The sequence below is a fragment of the Schistocerca nitens genome, chromosome 1 (genome assembly GCF_023898315.1).
Source record: "Schistocerca nitens isolate TAMUIC-IGC-003100 chromosome 1, iqSchNite1.1, whole genome shotgun sequence".
Taxonomy (NCBI): Eukaryota; Metazoa; Arthropoda; class Insecta; order Orthoptera; family Acrididae; genus Schistocerca; species Schistocerca nitens.
The window spans coordinates 252,814,728-252,835,274 of record NC_064614.1 but is presented as its reverse complement, the minus strand read 5'-3'; the positions used below and the strand labels follow the sequence as shown (position 1 = coordinate 252,835,274).

The 20,547-nt window shown below is 41.7% G+C and overlaps 1 protein-coding gene across 1 annotated transcript in view; it reads left to right on the top strand.

The window, feature by feature from the left end:
- The window catches only part of LOC126247407 (parathyroid hormone/parathyroid hormone-related peptide receptor-like), a 335,703-nt gene that overhangs the window by 110,939 nt on the left and 204,217 nt on the right, over positions 1-20,547 (top strand). The window contains exon 4 of the mRNA XM_049948476.1: positions 13,795-13,901. Coding sequence (XP_049804433.1) covers positions 13,795-13,901 — 107 coding nt within the window. The remainder of the gene's footprint in view (positions 1-13,794; positions 13,902-20,547) is intronic.

The window sequence follows — 20,547 nt, the reverse complement described above, 5'->3', positions numbered from 1 at the left end:
GTCAACAATATATTCCACCACGTTATCGAAAACCATCTGATGATGTGCGGGTAATTTTTCGATCCCATGCAGGTAATGACTTGCTGATTCTGAGTTAAGCCACGTATAAAGTACAATCGCCAAAACAAAAACAAACAAAAGAAAAAAAACTAACGTACTTGATGGTTGATCGATAAGGGGTGATGAAGGTAAACACATGGGGGTGCCAGATTAGAAGATGTGCATTAGGTATGTTTGTGAACCAAGCTCCCTGATGCTGTCTTCTATGTCGCCAAAAATGTCGACTGCAAAGGAATGTCCTTGTGAAGCAGTTTGTAACACAAAACATCTACTTACTTTGCGCCACCAGATGTATATCAATAACAATAACATTTGTGGACGTATCAGACCATTGTTTGAGATAATGTTTGTTAGGTCTTACCCACTGTTTTCTCCTTATGAAGTTACTGTACGATACTTCAAATCGGAATCAGGCTTCAGTGATTTAGGTTTACGGTGACTTTCTTCAATCTATTGCAGCAAATGCAAGGATCAGTCCTTTGAAATAGCATAGATGACTTCCTTCCCTGAAACCGTGCGACCGCTACGGTCGCAGGTTCGAATCCTGCCTCGGGCGTGGATGTGTGTGATGTCCTTAGGTTAGTTAGGTTTAAGTAGTTCTAAGTTCTAGGGGACTGATGACCTCAGACGTTAAGTCCCATAGTGCTCAGAGCCATTTGAACCATTTGAACTTCCTTCCCCATCTTTACCAGTTCGCGTCTAATCCCCTTTTCGACGAGACGTTGTACCGTAATCCTCCTTCTTTTCTTTTAACCTCAATATGAGTTTTGAAGGCAAATCTCACACAAAGGTTAACTGATCACATTTTGCCAATTATCGGATACACTGCCATTGACCATAGTAGTAAATTGAATGTGGTGATTAATTTATCTTAAACCGATCATACTTGGAACGATACAACTCAACTTTCTCGAAAGCACTCATTCCATACAGGGGACAGTTGTTTCGAACTGCCTCCACTGCTATCATATTAATCACAAACAGAGCACAATGGTACAAATATCAGACTTTACTCCGTTTTAGAGTCCATTTTCTAACATATAAATGACTCTCCTCAATGCCAGAAATGAGAAATATCCAAGTTGTCCTGGCACGAGCTATACTACAAACTTGAACAAAGTAAGACCATTGTTAAATACGTTTATAGTTATATGCCATACAAAATCGCCACGGAGCATGCTGAAACACAATATTATATCATACAAAATGTTTCGTGAGATCGTACTTGTTAATTCAAGTGCAGAAAAGTCCGCTGGAGATCATAGACTCCACGCCTGATATGTCGCGATCACTTGGGTAGAAGCAGGTCTGCATCAAATGACCGATGGCTGATGGCGCTGAAATTGGTATTAGCATGACCAACGCCCACGAGCCATTTCATAAACATGTGTCATTAAGATTTTTCTATTACAGGGCGGTTAGAAAAATAATGAAACTGTCTTTGACCTGTCAGATCAATGCTCTTAGCAGACAGACGGAATATGGCTTTAAAAAGCAAGGAAAGGCAGGGGTTTGATATCACCACTTGGCGCTCGCACTGCGTGACGTTGACAACAGCTGATGTGCAAAGCAACACATCTCATACCATTTGCTGTTTACCCCTTTATGACAAAAACATGACGCTTAAACATGTGAAATTCGGGGGTTGGTTGGACTGAGACTAGCTTCTAATGACTTAGATGTGGGTTTGATTTCCACTGGGGGAACCAGTTCTTAATAGCCATAAACATACCCTCTTCATCTCCAGTAACAGCAAGTAAAGAACCCAGCACTGTTCTATGGTTCCAATCAACATTAAACATTGATGAAGGTTCCTCGGGTCTCCTTCCGGGTGGTAGCGTTGATGTATCGCGACATTTCGGGAAGTGTCATACTACCCATCTTACAATGAAGTGTCGAGATTCGTAGAGAGTGGGGTATTTACACTACTGGCCATTAAAATTGCTACACCACGAAGATGACGAGCTACAGACACGATATTTAACCTACAAGAAGAAGATGCTGTGATATGCAAATGATTAGCTTTTCAGAGCATTCACACAAGGTTAGCGACGGTGGCGACACCTACAACGTGCTGACATGAGAAAAGTTACCAACCGATTTCTCGTACACAAACAGCAGTTGACCGGCGTTGCCTGGTGAAACGTTGTTGTGATGCCTCGTGTAAGGAGGAGAAATGCGTACCATCACGTTTCTGACTTTGATAAAGCTCGCATTGTAGCCTATCGTGATTGCGGTTTATTGTATCCTGACATTGCTGCTTGCGTTGGTCGAGATCCAATGACTGTTAGCAGAATATGGAATCGGTGGGTTCAGGAGGGTAATATGGAACACCGTGCTGGATCCCAACGGCCTCGTATCACTAGCAGTCGAGATGACAGGCATCTTATTCGCATGGCTGTAACGGTTCGTGCAGCCACGTCTCAATCCCTGAGTCAACAGATGGGGAAGTTTGCAGGACAACAACCATCTGCACGAACAGTTCGACGACGTTTGCAGCAGCATGGTCTATCAGCTCGGAGACCATGGCTGTGGTTACCCTTGATGCTGCATCACAGACAGGAGCACCTGCGATGATGTACTGAACGACGAACCTGGGTGCACGAATGGCAAACCATTTTTTCGGATGAATCCAGGTTCTGTTTACAGCATCATGATGGTTGCATCCGTGTTTGGTGACATAGCAGTGAACGCACATTGGAAGCATGTATTCGTTGTCGCCATACTGGCGTATCACCCGGCGTGATGTTATGGGGTGCCATTGGTTACATGTCTCAGTCACCTCTTGTTCGCAATGACAGCACTTTGAACAGTGGACGTTACATTTCAGATGTGTTACGACCCATGGCTCTACCTTTCATTCATTCCCTGCGAAACCCTACATTTCAGCAGGATAATGCATGACCACATGTTGCAGGTCCTGTACGGGCCTTTCTGGATACAGAAAATGTTCGACTGTTGCCCTGGTCAGCACATTCTCCAGATCTCGCACCAATTGAAAACGTCTGGTCAATGGTGGCCAAGCAACTGGCTCGTCAAATACGCCAGTCACTACTCGTGATGAACTGTGGTATCGTGTTGAAGCTGCATGGGCAGCTGTGCCTGTACACGCCATCCAAGCTCTGTTTGCCTCAATGTCCAGGCGTATCAAGGCCGTTGTTACGGCCAGAGGTGGTTGTTCTGGGTACTGATTTCTCAGGATCTAAGCACCCAAATTGCGTGAAAATGTAATCACGTGTCAGTTCTAGTATAATATATTTGTCCAATGAATACTCGTTTATTATTTGCATTTCTTCTTGGTGTAGCAATTTTAGTGGCCAGTAGTGTATATGCGCAGTCACACCCCTCCACTAGGCCTTAGGATGCTGTGGTGGACGAGCATGTGCACACTGCCATGGGGTTAGCAGTCACCTCAGCAGCCACAATCGGATCTCGGTGCAAGCATTCTGTCTACGTCCGCAGCAGAGGACATTGACAGGTGCGCTCCCGACGGTTTGCCGCAATCGCAGGTTTCCTTGCTGCGCTCAATTGGTATCCCGCATCCCTGTTGACCAGGTTGGCATGAATCCTTATTTCTAGGGATTCTTTGATAATACTTTCCCAGAAGCCAGATATTCGGCAGAACACCTTCCTGTTTTCAAAGTTGAATGTGTGTTCATTTATGCTGTGTTCTGCTATGGCCGGTTTTTCTGTGTGACCTAGTCGCAGACATCCGATATGTTCTTCACAGCGTTTAGATATACAGTGCTGTGTTTGTCTAATGTATTTTTTACCACATTTGCATGGTATGCAGCATATTCCTGGTGTGTTAAGATTCAGCCGGTCTTTGGCAGAACCTAGGAGCTCCCTCGTCTTTGGTGGTGGACAGAGAATGGTTTTGATATTATATTACCCCAGAAGTCATGCAATTTTGGATGAGAGTCTTCTTCTTCTTCGTCTGGGGTTGTCACTGCTTCCTTCCTAATTTAAAGCACCCTGTTGATCTGCATTTCACTGTAGCCATCTTAGTGGAAGACTTCCCTCAGGTGTTGCAGGTGAGATGGCAGGCTGCAGATGGTGCACGCCCAATGTATCAGGGTGGTCAGTAGTGTTTGCCTTTGTGCTGGATGGTGGCAGCTTGTTGCATGAAGGTATGGGTCTGTGTGTGTCTTCGTCCTATGTACTGCATGGCCTAGAGAACCATCTGCCTTCTTCTTAATTAGTATGTCAAGGAAGGGGAGGCATCCATTTTCCTCCATTTCGATCATGTGGGAACATGGCAAACAGGCACTAGATGAGTTTCTGGAGCACCTCAACAGCATCCATCCGAATATCAGATTTAAAATGGAAATGGAGGAAAATCTTTGGCTACAGATGTGACAGCTATTGTGGACAGGCTGTATGGAAGGGATTTCTTGGTATGTAATGGGTGGCAGCTGTCAAAGTGGAGGTACTGCTGTTGGTTGATACAGACGTTTGATCTGGAAGGAAGTTCTGATGTCATCATTAACAGCACAACAGATGCAGCGCCTCTCCTAGGGTTTGTGGCCATTATGTTGGATCATAGACAACTAGAAACTGTGGCCTAATCAGACGAATCCTGATTTCAGTTGGTAAGAGCTGTTGGCACAGACCCCATGAAGCTATAGACCCAAGTTATTAAGAAGACACTGTGCATGGTGTTGGTGGCTCCATAATGGTGCATACTGTGTTTACTTGGAATGGACTTGGTCCCCTTTCCCAGCTGAACTGATTGACTAGGAAATGGTTATGTTCAGCTATTTGAAGACTATCTCCAACCATTCTTGGACATCATGTTCCCAAACAAATTGTCAGCTGAGGGGGACACACTTCTTCATGAAGAACATTCTATACAATTTGACTGAATGGTTTTGCCACCCAGATCACCTGACATCAATCCTATCAAACAGAATGTTAAGGACATAATCAAGATGTCAGTTCATGCACAGCATCCTACACTAGCAACACTTTCGCAATTGTGGGTGGCTCAGTATTTCTGCAGGGGACTTCCAGTGACATCTTGAATCCGTGTCATGTCAAGTTGCTGCACTATGCCGGGAAAAAGGATTTCTGACACAATATTAGGTCTTCTGTAACCCCAATGTTACAGTGAGATGCAAGTCAATGGTTGATATGTTTAATTTTTGTATTTTAATTTCTTTCCCTGGAAGATTATTGAAAGTGAAAACTGCAGCATAATGCACACATTGCTGCAAGAAAGTTTGTCAAGCTGCCGTTCATTTTCTATCTAATTTTCATCGTGCCATTTCCTTTTGAATAAGTCTGTGTTATTAACCATAAATCCCATGTGTACAGGGCTGACAGAAACACCCAAACACACTGCACATTGTACTGAGAGACATTTTCTGAGGTAATAATATTCTTTGTAAATTCTCAGAGTACAGGGCTAAATGATTTGATACAGTGAAAATATGCAAAGTAACAAGTTTCAGTGTCAGATGCTGAGGAAATTATGCTAGTTGTATAGATAGCAGCATTAAGTTTCTATACAAGATCTAATGTCATTCTGTGAAGAGAGTTTTTCATTTATTTTTGGTACAAAGAACAGAATTATTATTTGAGCTCTTTCTGAGAGTAAAAGTTCACTTCTACAAGAGTTCTGTCAGAAACTGTATGCTCTGCACTTTGTTGCTGTTAAATGTTAATATGTTTTCTGCAAGCCATGAGCTTATCTTATTCACTTCCATACTCACTATAACATTCACATTATGTTATATGTCTCACATAATGACACTTGTGTGACTTGAAAAAAGAAGAATGTTTGAATCACTTGCCAAGTAAAGAATCATAAATGAAGTAGCTATGAACAAGAAAGTCCTCACAACACTGATGGTAATATCATGTGTACTATAAAACAGATTACATTTACTTATAAAATGAGAAGTAAGATTCCTGAAGATAATTTTAAAAAATCGTATGATTGATAGTTATAATTATCACCTAAAAGAAATCCGGGTGCAATCATGAAACTTGGTGATGGTGTCAGCTCTATTCATATTCACCTATCAATGGATTACATTTTCCCCACAGTGGATGATTTGGTGGAGACCTTGGCTGTGGAAGTCTGCATTTTCAATATTCATGAAATGCATGACCTCAAAAATCATCTTATTATCTTGCTGTAAGTGCCTGCCATAAATGGTTTCTTCACATGATGAAAGGGAAGGAAGCCACTGGGTGTCATATCAGGAGAATATGGTGAGGGTGAAGCAGCTGAGGCAAAATTTTATAGCACAAAGAAGCATGAAGTGTGACTCCTTCCTGTGTAGAGTGAGCTGTAGCATTACTACAAATCAAAAATATACTCTTTGACATCCACCCATGACTCTTCATCATCACAGTTCATGAGGAAATTTCAGCAGTATGCACTTGTGAAGGTTTCCCCTTACAAACATAATCTCTCATAATCTGTTTGCTGTACACCATTGCAGTCCCAGAAAACACTCAGCATCACATCGCCTAATTTTTTATTTTTTTTATTTTTGTGTTGTGTATTTTGTTGTTGTTGTTGTTGTTGTTGTTGTGCCTGTGTGTGGGTTGCCATGGCACAGGTACAGCATTTCTTCTCTTCCATTATTCAGTGGACTTTTTGAGTGGGTGTGAGCAGTCTTGAATACCTAGCAGATATCTACTTTTGTCATGTTCAGTATGTCATGCGATATATTGAAAACTGATTTTCACTTTTTTTCACTATCAACTCAGTTGTGATGTGCTGCTCTTTGAAATTTCTGGGCACCCATTTCCCATGTGATTCTGAATTCTTCACAAAGATATGGTCTGCACTTCATTCTTCATCATTGAGATTTTTCTGGCCCCACTGGAAGTATATGCACCACCTAACCACCGTGTCATAAGATGATGTATTGTTGCTGTACCCATCCATGAACTCATCATATGTTATTGCAATATTGTGTCCCTTCAAATGCTAGAAAAAAATAGCTACACTATATTTCATTTTATCAGGGAGTTGCACTATTTTATTTTCGCTCCTGTAGTGCCATGCTGTGGTGCAGGAAATTCAATGTTTATCAGCACCACAAACATATACATGCAAAAACGCAGAAAAATTAATTGCAATTCTTCAGGCTTTCCCAGCTATTTTCTGATGTTCTTGATATAGGAGGAAGGTTAGAGTTTAACATCTCATCAACAGTGAGGTCTTTAACGACATAGCAGAAGCTCAGGTTACAGAAGGATGATGAAGTAAATCAGCCTTGCCCATTTCAAAGGAACCATCCTGGCATTTGTCTGGAACAATTTAGGGAAATCATGGAAAACCTAGATCTGGATGGCCAGACAGGCATTTGAACCACTGTCCTCCCAAATGTGAGATTAGTGATTTGTTGTGTGTACTAAAGTTATATCATAACCTTCCTTTCATGTTATTTCAGTGATGAGACTTACTGCATGCGTCAGGTGCTCCCTGTTTCAGGTAGCACCTGATGAAGGCAATGAGTCACATCACCAAAATATCATGAGAGAAAGACTATGATATCCGACACTACACTCAAGAATTCAAGACTGTTTAAATTAATTTACATGATAATTAAAACTTTATGACCATCCCTTGTATTTAAACAAGGCATAACAGGCTTTGGAATACACAATTAAACCCAAAAAGTTTGTGACCAATTAAAGAGTACAATTGAAGGAAAAGAAGTGGAACTACTGTATCACCAGATCTTGTATATCCAGATTTACTTCAGCTGGAGTTGCTTAAGAAAGAAAGAAAGTATACCTTTAAATTCCAACAAGTCATGCAAGTATGACTGAATTTATTGTAAACATTTGCAGAGATATTGACTACAAAATGCTATTGCATCATCAGGAATCTTTTACAAATAATAGGCCCTATTAGGTCATCACTTTTTTAACAGGTATTTTGGGTCTTCATGGAACATGAATAAAGATTCCCATGTGGAGTCAACCTTCTTTTTCACTGACAACACTGCCATAATGCCCATTGCAGTCCTGAAGGCCTTGTCATTCACATCAATTTTGTCTTTACTGTTCACCTTTTGGCTACATGTATAAGATAAACAACTAATGCCATGAAACGAAAGGTTATTTCTGTATCACATACAATCATGCAAATAGCTTGCAGTTATCTGCTCTGATATATGTTTATAACAGAGGGAAACATTCCACGTGGAAAAAATATATCTAAAAAGAAAGAAAGTGATGAGACTTACCAAACAAAAGCGCTGGCAGGTCGATAGACACACAAACAAACACAAACATACACACAAAATTCTAGCTTTCGCAACAAATGGTTGCTTCGTCAGGAAAGAGGGAAGGAGAGGGAAAGATGAAAGGAAGTGGGTTTTAAGGGAGAGGGTAAGGAGTCATTCCAATCCCGGGAGCGGAAAGACTTACCTTAGGGGGAAAAAAGGATGGGTATACACTCGCACACACACACATATCCATCCGCATATACACAGACACAAGCAGACATTTGTAAAGGCAAAGAGTTTGGGCAGAGATGTCAGTCGAGGCGGAAGTACAGAGGCAAGGGTGATGTTGAAAGACAGGTGAGGTACGAGCGGCGGAAAATAGAAATTGGAGATTAGCGGAGATTGAGGCCTGGCGGATAGCGAGAAGAGAGTTCATCCCTATGAAATCCCCAAACCACCTTCCCTACCCTCTGGCTCCTACCCTTGTAACCGCCCCCGGTGTAAAACCTGTCCCATGCACCCTCCCACCACCACCTACTCCAGTCCTGTAACCCGGAAGGTGTACACGATCAAAGGCAGAGCCACGTGTGAAAGCACCCACGTGATTTACCAACTGACCTGCCTACACTGTGAAGCCTTCTATGTGGGAATGACCAGCAACAAACTGTCCATTTGCATGAATGGACACAGGCAGACAGTGTTTGTTGGTAATGAGGATCACCCTGTGGCTAAACATGCCTTGGTGCACGGCCAGCACATCTTGGCACAGTGTTACACCGTCCGAGTTATCTGGATACTTCCCACTAACACCAACCTGTCAGAACTCCGGAGGTGGGAACTTGCCCTTCAGCATATCCTCTCTTCTCGCTATCCGCCAGGCCTCAATCTCCGCTAATCTCCAATTTCTATTTGCCGCCGCTCGTACCTCACCTGTCTTTCAACATCACCTTTGCCTCTGTACTTCCGCCTCGACTGACATCTCTGCCCAAACTCTTTGCCTTTACAAATGTCTGCTTGTGTCTGTGTATATGCGGATGGATATGTGTGTGTGTGCGAGTGTATACCCGTCCTTTTTTCCCCCTAAGGTAAGTCTTTCCGCTCCCGGGATTGGAATGACTCCTTACCCTCTCCCTTAAAACCCACTTCCTTTCATCTTTCCCTCTCCTTCCCTCTTTCCTGACGAAGCAACCGTTTGTTGCGAAAGCTAGAATTTTGTGTGTATGTTTGTGTGTCTATCGACCTGCCAGCGCTTTTATTTGGTAAGTCTCATCACTTTCTTTCTTTTTAGATATATTTTTTCCACGTGGAATGTTTCCCTCTGTTATATTCATATCATTAATTTGAACCCAACAATTACGTTTGTTATTGTCACTGTTACATTTCGAAGTCTTTTCTGTCGTCTTATTTCCTCCTTCTGTTTTTGCCAGTAGTTTCACTTTGTATTCACCTTCTCCTTTTTACCGTAATCCACTATACAATTTTATCCCGCCGATATATACTCAATAATACGTAACAATACGTAACCCACTTCCAAACCATAACCAAAAAAATTTTTTTTCCGCTACTGCTATAAAATCCACCGTTTCTAGTTCACAAACAGTTCCTTTCAGCTATTAAACCACCTTTTCGGCTAGTTTTAATAACTTTTGCTTTATTTCCATTTCCGTTTTTTCACATCACCGATCGTTTTTAGCCGCTTCCCACAGGTTTTAACGTCGTTATTTCTCCATCAGACAATTGTTAGCCTCATTTCCATAATCTGCCACCTCCATACCACTACTTTTAATACATCCTCACGTAGGTTTTTCGAAATTTTCCCGAATTTCTCCACCCTTTAACGTGTTTTGGCGGCAACACAACCACCTAACCTTTATGCACATCGTTATCTATCTACACTATTTCACCACAGGATCAACATAACCCAGCTCCAACCAACCCCTTTTCGCCTCTTTTCACACCAGATTTCCATTTGCTTTCTGCTTCACCTTTATCTCTCTCCATATATTTTTATATTTATTTTCATTTCAGCCTCATATACACTTTCGACCTTCTAGTACCATGTCACCCTCACAACACCTCCACAACGACCCCATTAAGTTTTATTTACATTCCCTCCGCAAACATGCCTTCGCCCTAGCCAGATTACACTCCCATATTTTATTTTCTCAGGCCTGTCTGACATTTGGCATCACCCCCAAAGGCCTCACACTTAAAGTTCCCATCTCTGGCTGCAACCCTTCTCTCCATCAGTCCCTATACCAGTTCCAAACTGAACAATCCATTGCCCTCACCCACCTAATCCTTCACCTACACATCCACTCAGCCAATCAACACACCCGTCAACTCCTATCCTTAATAAAAGTCCTCAATCTTTCCTCTCCCACATCCACACCGGCTGTTCAGACCATCCTCCTACAGGCCAACCGCAAATTAGAACAGCATGCCACCCTCCACCTTAAAAAACTATCCAATCTCCTGGTTTCCCACCTCCGGAAAGGCAACTCACTCACCCTTCACAACCTTTCCAGCAAACCTCAACCTCATCTCATTGCACACAAACCCAGTCTCTCCCATCTACTCAATCTCCCACTTCCAGCTCCACTCCCTCCAAAACCTCAAAATTCCAATCAACACAATCTGGAACCACAACACCCCAATTCAGTAGTTAACCTTTCCTCCAAACCTCTCTCCCAATCCGAAACCTCTGTCCTATCCAAAGGCCTCACCTTCAGCCCCACTCCCAGCTTTAACCAAACAGCCCTCGTCAAAGATTTACTGTCCTACACCCGTACTCTCTGCTGGAAATATCACTTTGCCACAAAGAAAAATGATCCTAATCCTACTCCTAATGATCCAACTCCCCAAGACACTATCCAAATTGAACCCTGCCTGGAACAGTTCCGTCCTCCGTCACAGCGGGACCCACCTCCTCTTCCTCAAAATCACCCTCTCCTAACCTTCCAGGAATTTCTGACTTCCAGCCTTGCCTCTCAATCCTTCTTAAAAAAAACCTTAATCCTACTCCCAACATCACCACTGCTGAAGCCCAGGCTATCCGTGATCTGAAGGCTGACCAATCCATCGTCATTCTTCCGGCTGACAAGGGTTCCACGACTGTGGTACTTGATCGTCGGGAGTATGTGGCTGAGGGACTGCGTCAGCTTTCAAACAACACTACTTACAAAGTTTGCCAAGGTAATCCCATTTCTGATGTCCAGGCGGAGCTTCAAGGAATCCTCAGAACCTTAGGCCCCCTACAAAACCTTTCGCCTGACTCCATCAACCTCCTGACCCCACCAACACCCCGCACCCCTACCTTCTACCTTCTTCCTAAAATTCACAAACCCAATCATCCCGGCCGTCCCATTGTAGCTGGTTACCAAGCCCCCACAGAACGCATCTCTGCCTACGTAGATCAACACCTTCAACCCATCACATGCAGTCTCCCATCCTTCATCAAAGACACCAACCACTTTCTCGAACGCCTGGAATCCCTACCCAGTCTGTTACCCCCGGAAACTATCCTTGTAACCATTGATGCCACTTCCTTATACACAAATATTCCGCATGTCCAGGGCCTCGCTGCGATGGAGCACTTCCTTTCACGCCGATCACCTGCCACCCTACCTAAAACCTCTTTCCTCATCACCTTAGCAAGCTTCATCCTGACCCACAACTTCTTCACTTTTGAAGGCCAGACATACCAACAATTAAAGGGAACAGCCATGGGTACCAGGATGGCCCCCTCGTACGCCAACCTATTCATGGGTCGCTTAGAGGAAGCCTTCTTGGTTACCCAGGCCTGCCAACCCAAAGTTTGGTACAGATTTATTGATGACATTTTCATGATCTGGACTCACAGTGAAGAAGAACTCCAGAATTTCCTCTCCAACCTCAACTCCTTTGGTTCCATCAGATTCACCTGGTCCTACTCTAAATCCCATGCCACTTTCTTTGACGTTGATCTCCACCCGTCCAACGGCCAGCTTCACACGTCCGTCCACATCAAACCCACCAACAAGCAACAGTACCTCCATTATGACAGCTGCCACCCATTCCACATCAAACGGTCCCTTCCCTACAGCCTAGGTCTTCGTGGCAAACGAATCTGCTCCAGTCCGGAATCCTTGAACCATTACACCAACAACCTGAAAACAGCTTTCGCATCCCGTAACTACCCTCCCGACCTGGTACAGAAGCAAATAACCAGAGCCACTTCCTCATCTCCTCAAACCCGGAACCTTCCACAGAAGAACCCCAAAAGTGCCCCACTTGTGACAGGATACTTTCCGGGACTGGATCAGATTCTGAATGTGGCTCTCCAGCAGGGATACGACTTCCTCAAATCCTGCCCTGAAATGAGATCCATCCTTCATGAAATCCTCCCCACTCCACCTAGAGTGTCTTTCCGCCGTCCACCTAACCTTCGTAACCTCTTAGTTCATCCCTATGAAATCCCCAAACCACCTTCCCTACCCTCTGGCTCCTACCCTTGTAACCGCCCCCGGTGTAAAACCTGTCCCATGCACCCTCCCACCACCACCTACTCCAGTCCTGTAACCCGGAAGGTGTACACGATCAAAGGCAGAGCCACGTGTGAAAGCACCCACGTGATTTACCAACTGACCTGCCTACACTGTGAAGCCTTCTATGTGGGAATGACCAGCAACAAACTGTCCATTCGCATGAATGGACACAGGCAGACAGTGTTTGTTGGTAATGAGGATCACCCTGTGGCTAAACATGCCTTGGTGCACGGCCAGCACATCTTGGCACAGTGTTACACCGTCCGGGTTATCTGGATACTTCCCACTAACACCAACCTGTCAGAACTCCGGAGGTGGGAACTTGCCCTTCAGCATATCCTCTCTTCTCGCTATCCGCCAGGCCTCAATCTCCGCTAATCTCCAATTTCTATTTGCCGCCGCTCGTACCTCACCTGTCTTTCAACATCACCTTTGCCTCTGTACTTCCGCCTCGACTGACATCTCTGCCCAAACTCTTTGCCTTTACAAATGTCTGCTTGTGTCTGTGTATATGCGGATGGATATGTGTGTGTGTGCGAGTGTATACCCGTCCTTTTTTCCCCCTAAGGTAAGTCTTTCCGCTCCCGGGATTGGAATGACTCCTTACCCTCTCCCTTAAAACCCACTTCCTTTCATCTTTCCCTCTCCTTCCCTCTTTCCTGACGAAGCAACCATTTGTTGCGAAAGCTAGAATTTTGTGTGTATGTTTGTGTTTGTTTGTGTGTCTATCGACCTGCCAGCGCTTTTGTTTGGTAAGTCTCATCACTTTCTTTCTTTTCTGATATATGTTTAGTTTGATAGATCGTGCTCTATTTATCATCATTTCTGAGGTCACAGCATGATGAGTTACCTTACTTTCTTGTATTGTAATAATTCAGTAGTAAATAGATGATATTCCTGATTAAGTTTCATAAATCATTCTTTAATGTTATTTTCACTTATATATCTGTAAATTACTGTAGATAGTTATCAAGAGCAACAATACTGCTATCTTTCTTTACCTTTTGTCCCAGGAACATGCGAACCAGTATGGGATACAATTTCATGCTGGCCAGAGACAGAACCTGGACAATACCGGATTCTACCATGTGCAGACTACATTCTAGGTTTTGATCCTATGGTAATGACCATATTTTGTCAAATATCTCTTGTTGCCTAAGCTTAACACTTAATCACACAATGAAATTAACAGTATTTCACTGGCATTGGGGTAAAACCTTTTATTTTTTAAATGCTATCAGCTTGCTTATCATGTTTCACAAAATGTTATTGACCTTTTTACTCTCTTCCTAGTGTAAATTTTCATATGAGTTTGTTACTGTAACTACATGTTTTTTATTGAAATACTGCTTTTTCATACAGTGTCATTATGTTGAGCAAGGAAATCCTGATTTAATATTGCAATACATTAAATTTAACAACAATATCAGAAGGATGTATTTCTACTCACATACAGGAGGCACTGATACACAGAAAGGTACAATAAAAAGACGTCTAAACATTTAAGCTTTCAGACAAAAAAAGTTTTTCTTCCAAAATAGAAACATACATTCAAACAAGACTTGTGCTTGCTTGTATCAATAAATTGTTCCAAAATTACTCCAGCAAACCAATGACTTTCTCAAGTCACACTCTGATATGGGATCATTTCCTCCTTATATCCATAACACACTGTCCACCACAGCTTTCCATCATCCTCCTAACCCTTGGAACATCCTAATCAAACCACGTAACAGTCTCAGAATTTCTCGTCCATTATCCTTACCACAATGTCCCTACTCTGCAACTAATCCCACTCTAAAATCAGTCACATGCACTTGCCCCTACCACTCACTCCAGTTGCATTACTAGTAAATCCTACAGTATCAAATAAAGAGCAACATGCGAAACCATGCATGAGATCACCAGAAGGCTTCTTAAATAAGAAAGACTACCATGAAGTGGTACAGTGGGCACAGAAGAATTGACTGTCTTAAGGACAACCAGTTCTCAGTAGCTGAGCAGACTTCATCATGACTCAAGAGACCGAAGTATCTGATACACTGTATATGAGCCTATTGGACCCTCTCACTCAGCACTAGTTCCCCGAAACTCTGGAGATGGGGAGCTTGCTCCCAAACATATTTTCACATTCAACCCCCCCCCCCCCCCCAATATTCTCTTTGGTTTTAATATCTTTTTGAATTCTGAAAAGAATTTGACTCAATACCACACTGGCATTTGTTGACTGATGTTTTATAATTTGAGAGTATCAAAAATGAGGTTTGTGACAGGATTGCAGATTTTTTATAGGAAGGATGCAGTATGTTAATTTGGATAGAGAGCCACTGATAGATGTAGCAGTAACTGCAGGCATTGCCTAGGGAAGTGTGCTGAGACTCTAGATGTACATGTTGTACAGCAATGAGTAGGTTGATGATATTAATAGAAACCTCAGACATTTCACAGATGATACTGTTATCCATAATGAGTAGTCTGGAAACATGTGCACAAATATTCAGTCTGATCTTAATATCTAAAAGCAATGTGAAGATTGGTAGCTTCCTTTAAGTATTCAGAAATTTAAATTTGTGTGTTTCAAAAACCACAGAAAGGTAGTCTTGTATGACTAAAAAATAGAGCCACACCCAGAATGGGTCAACTCATTGGTGTAATCAGTGTGGTGGTACTGAATGGAATGATCACATAGACTCACTTGTTGGTAAAGCAGGTAGTAGTCTTCAGTTCATAGGTAGGACATTGAGAAAATGCAATCAGAAAGGTGAATGCCTACAAAATACTGTCTGAAACATCCCAGTATATTATGCAAGTGCAGTGGACCCATACTAGATATGACTAACTAGGGCCGGCCGGAGTGGCCGAGCGGTCCTAGGCGCTACAGTCTGGAACCGCGAGACCGCCACGGTCGCAGCTTCGAATCCTGCCTCGGGCATGGATGTGTGTGATGTCCTTAGGTTAGTTAGGTATAAGTAGTTCTAAGTTCTAGGGGACTGATGACGTCAGAAGTTAAGTTCCATAGTGCTCAGAGCCATTTGAACCATTTTTTTGACTAACTAGGGATACTGAACTTTTACAGGAAGGGCAGTACAAATGGTTACAGGTTTGTTTCTCTCACAGAAGAGCATAATGGAAGTGCTGTCAAAAACTAAACTGGCAGGCCCTTAAAGGTATCAAATATCCTGTGAAAACCTACATACAAAATTTCAAGAAAAAATATTAAGTGAACAATTTAGGGATATGTTTCAGTCCCTTATTATCACTCTTTTACAGGCCCAGAACTCAAGGTCAGATTAAATACAGTGCACACTGAGACAATAAAGCTGTCATTTTATCTGCACTCCATATGTGGGTGGAAAGGGAAGAAATATTGATATTAATTACAATGAGAATTACTCTCTGCTGCATTCCTTACAGTGGTTTTAAGAACATGGACATAGATGTAAATATAGCTTTTGAAATCAAAGAAATATTGCTACACCCCTTTTGTGTTACACACTCTCAATTAAATGAAAAATATGGATACACTGCAATCACATGATAGTTCACAATTCCAGTCCACTGGGTCACATAGTGTGGTGTGAGAATGGTAGAGAATTTAGTACAACATAATCTGAAGCGTCTTACAGTGGCTCAGTAATAAGGTCTTATCTTCAGATTGACATCAAAGCAACCAGGCCCCCTGTGATATTCTGCTGGCATCTCTCACCAACTGCTGGAGGAGTCCCTCCGGGCAGAAATTGCAGCATATTAACCTAGCTGTCAAATGACAGAGATATAGTATCCCTCCCCGCTTTAATCCATATGTAGGACCAGAAGTGTACTCGTCAGTATCATGATCACTCTACCGGTATGGGGGAGGTTTGGGTAGGCAAGTTAGCTAAGGGTTCACTGGCTGCAGGACTGTTTTGCAATATTTTATGGAGCTATGTTATGTACTGTAACTAGCTGTGCATCATCATCAGACAGACCATTCATAATAGGAGAAGTTTTTATTTGTTTGGACCTATCTTGGTCTACAAAAACATTATCTATCAGTGTGCTGCTTTCATCTACCATCCAAATAGGAAAATCAGTAACTGACGTCAAATTGAAAGAACCAAGTAATACTTCACAGTCAATCTTTCTGCGAGACTTTTTCAGAAAATCTACATTGAAATTCCCACAAAACAGTTGTGTATTGTGTATTGTTTGTACTGAACCGGGGACCTAAAAACAATGGAGGGGCTTCATCCCACTGTAGCCCTCACTGGTTCACAACCCCACAACAGGCCACAGCAGTCCACCCACCTAGACGTGCGTACACGGAGACAGTGTCTGCGCAGCAATCATTGACATAATGTAACTGAGGTGGAATAAGGGGAACCAGCTCACATTCACCAAGGCAGATGGAAAACCACCTTAAAAACCATCCACAGGCTGGCCAGCACACCAAACCATGACACTAATCCACCAGGTGGATTTGTGCTGGGGACCGGCATGCCTTCCTGCTTGGGATGCAGCATGTTAGACTGCATGAGCCGGGCGGTCTCACAAACAAGTTACTTCCACATCTGACAATGACTCTCCATCCAAGAGAACATACTGTGTACCAAAAAGTTATCAGTCCAGTTGCAAATTTCACTTGGAAGTCCGTATGATCATACTTTTGACAATAAGTATAGGTGTGGTACTGAGTCAGATGCTTTTTGGAAATCGAGAAATACTGTATCTACCTGACTGCCTTGATCTAAAGCTTTCGGTATGTCATGTGAGAAAAGTGTAAGTTGGGTTTTGCATGATTGATGTTTTTGGAATCTTTGCTGGTGGGCATGGAGAAGGTCATTCTGTTCGAGATACTTCATTATTTTTGAACTCAGAATATGTTCTAAGATTCTACAACAAGCCAATGTCAAGGATAATGGATGGTAGTTTTGTGGATCTTCAGTATTTTTCTGATCTACTCTTCAGTGTCTCAGAGGAAAACAAACACACTGCTGGTGCCACAACTACATACATCTACTATTACTTACCTTGAGGTTTGGTTTCACCCTGAAAATAAGCCGTTTGTCACTCCGTTTTATGTACTCAGTCTACTGTCAATGCAGGGATGCACTTTCTTTCATCATAGTACATTTAGAAGAATGATAGTGATGTTTTATCTCTAAAATTAATTTGATGTTATTTGACAGAACTTTTTAAGTCTCTACTGTTAATGTATTATTAATTTTTTCCGCACATTATGCCACACACCAGTGCAAAGTGGCATCTGTAGTCAAAAATGATGCCAAAGTAATATCATTTTCCTGGTACACCCCTGAATGATATCACAGTAAACATAAAACACATCAGAATGAAATTGGTGTCATCAAGGTTAATCACTTTTGCAAGTATAAGCTTTCATCAGTACGACATATGAGATTTTTGTTGCTGCTGCTACCAAATGGTGCTTAGACAGATGGAGGGATAATATAATACACTACTTGACCACTGTTCCAATTAAAGATTACTGTAACCAGATTTCACAGATGATCATATCCAAATGGCTCTCATGATCTTTTAAGTTAATGTGAGTTTCCCTACATGAATATAACATACCTGTGGCTGAGTGAGGTAAATGTAATGAATCAAAAAGTGTTGCAGCCACAGCTCCATATTCAGGGCACTGACCACCACAGTCAAAGACCCATACTGACACAGCACCCTCAGTATCAAGTCATTTTTGTGCTCTGTCATACTTTCGTGATACAATGATCATGTCCTCAAGAAACTTCCCGTGTCATGGAAGAATGCAGCAGCGCAACCTCTTGCACATAATTGGCCTCCTGACATGAGTCTTTAAGTCCCTGGGGCTAGCCAGCCATTCTGTCACAGCTGAGATATGTTATGATGCTGACTCCATGTCAGGTGCAGTCACGAAGATAGTGATATATGTATGATGCAGCTGCTAACATCAGCACCATCCGTTGTACTCTTGACTGTTGCCTGACATCACATGCTCTTGGGATCCTTGTGTCCTGCCACCCATGTTTCAGGGCTTGAAATGAGCTCTCACCAAGCTCTGCACCACTGAGGCCTGATGTAACCAGTTGTAGCCACCAATTCTCCAGTGTGGAGTTTGGGGCACTGTGTCACCCTACTGTCAATTGAGCACCTTTACTGGGACTGTAGCAGACACTGCAGTCAGGTCTGCTGTGGGCTCAGTCCCACAAGACATCTATGAGGCCCAACACAGCTTCAGCGAGACACAGTATGCACTGCCACTGACAAGAAATATACTGCGAGGACAGCTGCACTGGGAGACACTGCAGTGACATATTTTCCACACTTGGCAAGTTACAAATAACTTGGTATGAAGGGCAACCACAGCTGTGATTAAGAATTTCAAATAGTGAAAACCACAACAGCTGCATCAAAATGATTTATTAACAACTACTTTCATGACATTATGGTCACATCTTCAGCTAACAAACTGCTGACCTAAAAAAGATAGCAAAATCATAATTATAACTGTCCTAAAGCAGAAACTACCTAATTAATATAGTGCAGATTAGCAAATGATATATACATACCTTTCAATACTAATGTTCTTAAATTCTTCAAAAGGGTAAATAATACATGTTGTACTCTTACCCTCCCACATCACAATTAAATACATTGTCTTAGTATCTTCACTATTTTCAAAAGCTTTGAGAGGTGTAAGATATACAAAATAATAACTTTCTACTCATTTTCATTATCTCGCTTTTGTTGTTGATGGCTCAAAGTCTTGTCTAGAGGTACATTCTTGCAGTTGAAATTTCGATTTCTTAGGTTCTTGATGACTAAATAACTGATGAAGATTTGTCTATATTATTCTTGAATTTCATTCTATGTCACATCTTTCAACATTTCACTCTTTTTTACATTTTCCACATTCAGGAAAAACCAACAAGTACATATTTGGTGACAAACTTAGAAAATGTCTACTTCCATCAGAGGCATGTCCACCACTACTTACATTCTGCAGTACTCACAATTTCCAAAGAGTTTACAAAGCAAAAGAGTTTACAGACTTTCTTTACCAAAGAAGAATATTCCCTAAAATATATCATTATTTTGTAAATCAATCTAGAAATAAGTTTAATAATTATTGTCAGATTGTATAATTAATAATATGAATTTTAAGTACGCCAGAAATTTTGTAATTTCAATTATTTTTAAAAGAAGAGTAATTTTAACTGTTAGTACATATTGATTGTAACACATTAATTTCTTTTTATACATTTTAGAGTGAAATATAATATATTGTATACAAAATCATATGAATTCCTTTAGCTGAGATAATTTTAAGAATCGATGGTATACATGGTAGAGATTATCTCTATTAAAAAAAAAAAGAAGGTAATGTTAGAGGAAGGTGACTCATTATAATATCCCTCTCACAAAATTTGGAAACCAAATGTTTGCAGTATTTTGTGACAGACTATAAGGTTTGCCGAACATTGTACAAAATGGTGCCCAGGATAGCAGATAGATGTATAGAGGTATCTGATACATAACATGTAATGGAGAACTTAGAATATTTACTATAAGACTCATAATCTATACGTATATCAGGATATGGTATTCAGATTTTCAGATCTGTGGAACATACTGTTACAAGAAAAATTATAGAAGGTAAAACCTACAGCACCACCAAACTGTAGAAAAACAAAGACAATGTAAATTACTAGAATTTATAAGTTTTGAGTTATGATCTATACGATGAAATCTTCAATATCTTCAAAAGAGAAGAGAAAACATTTCAG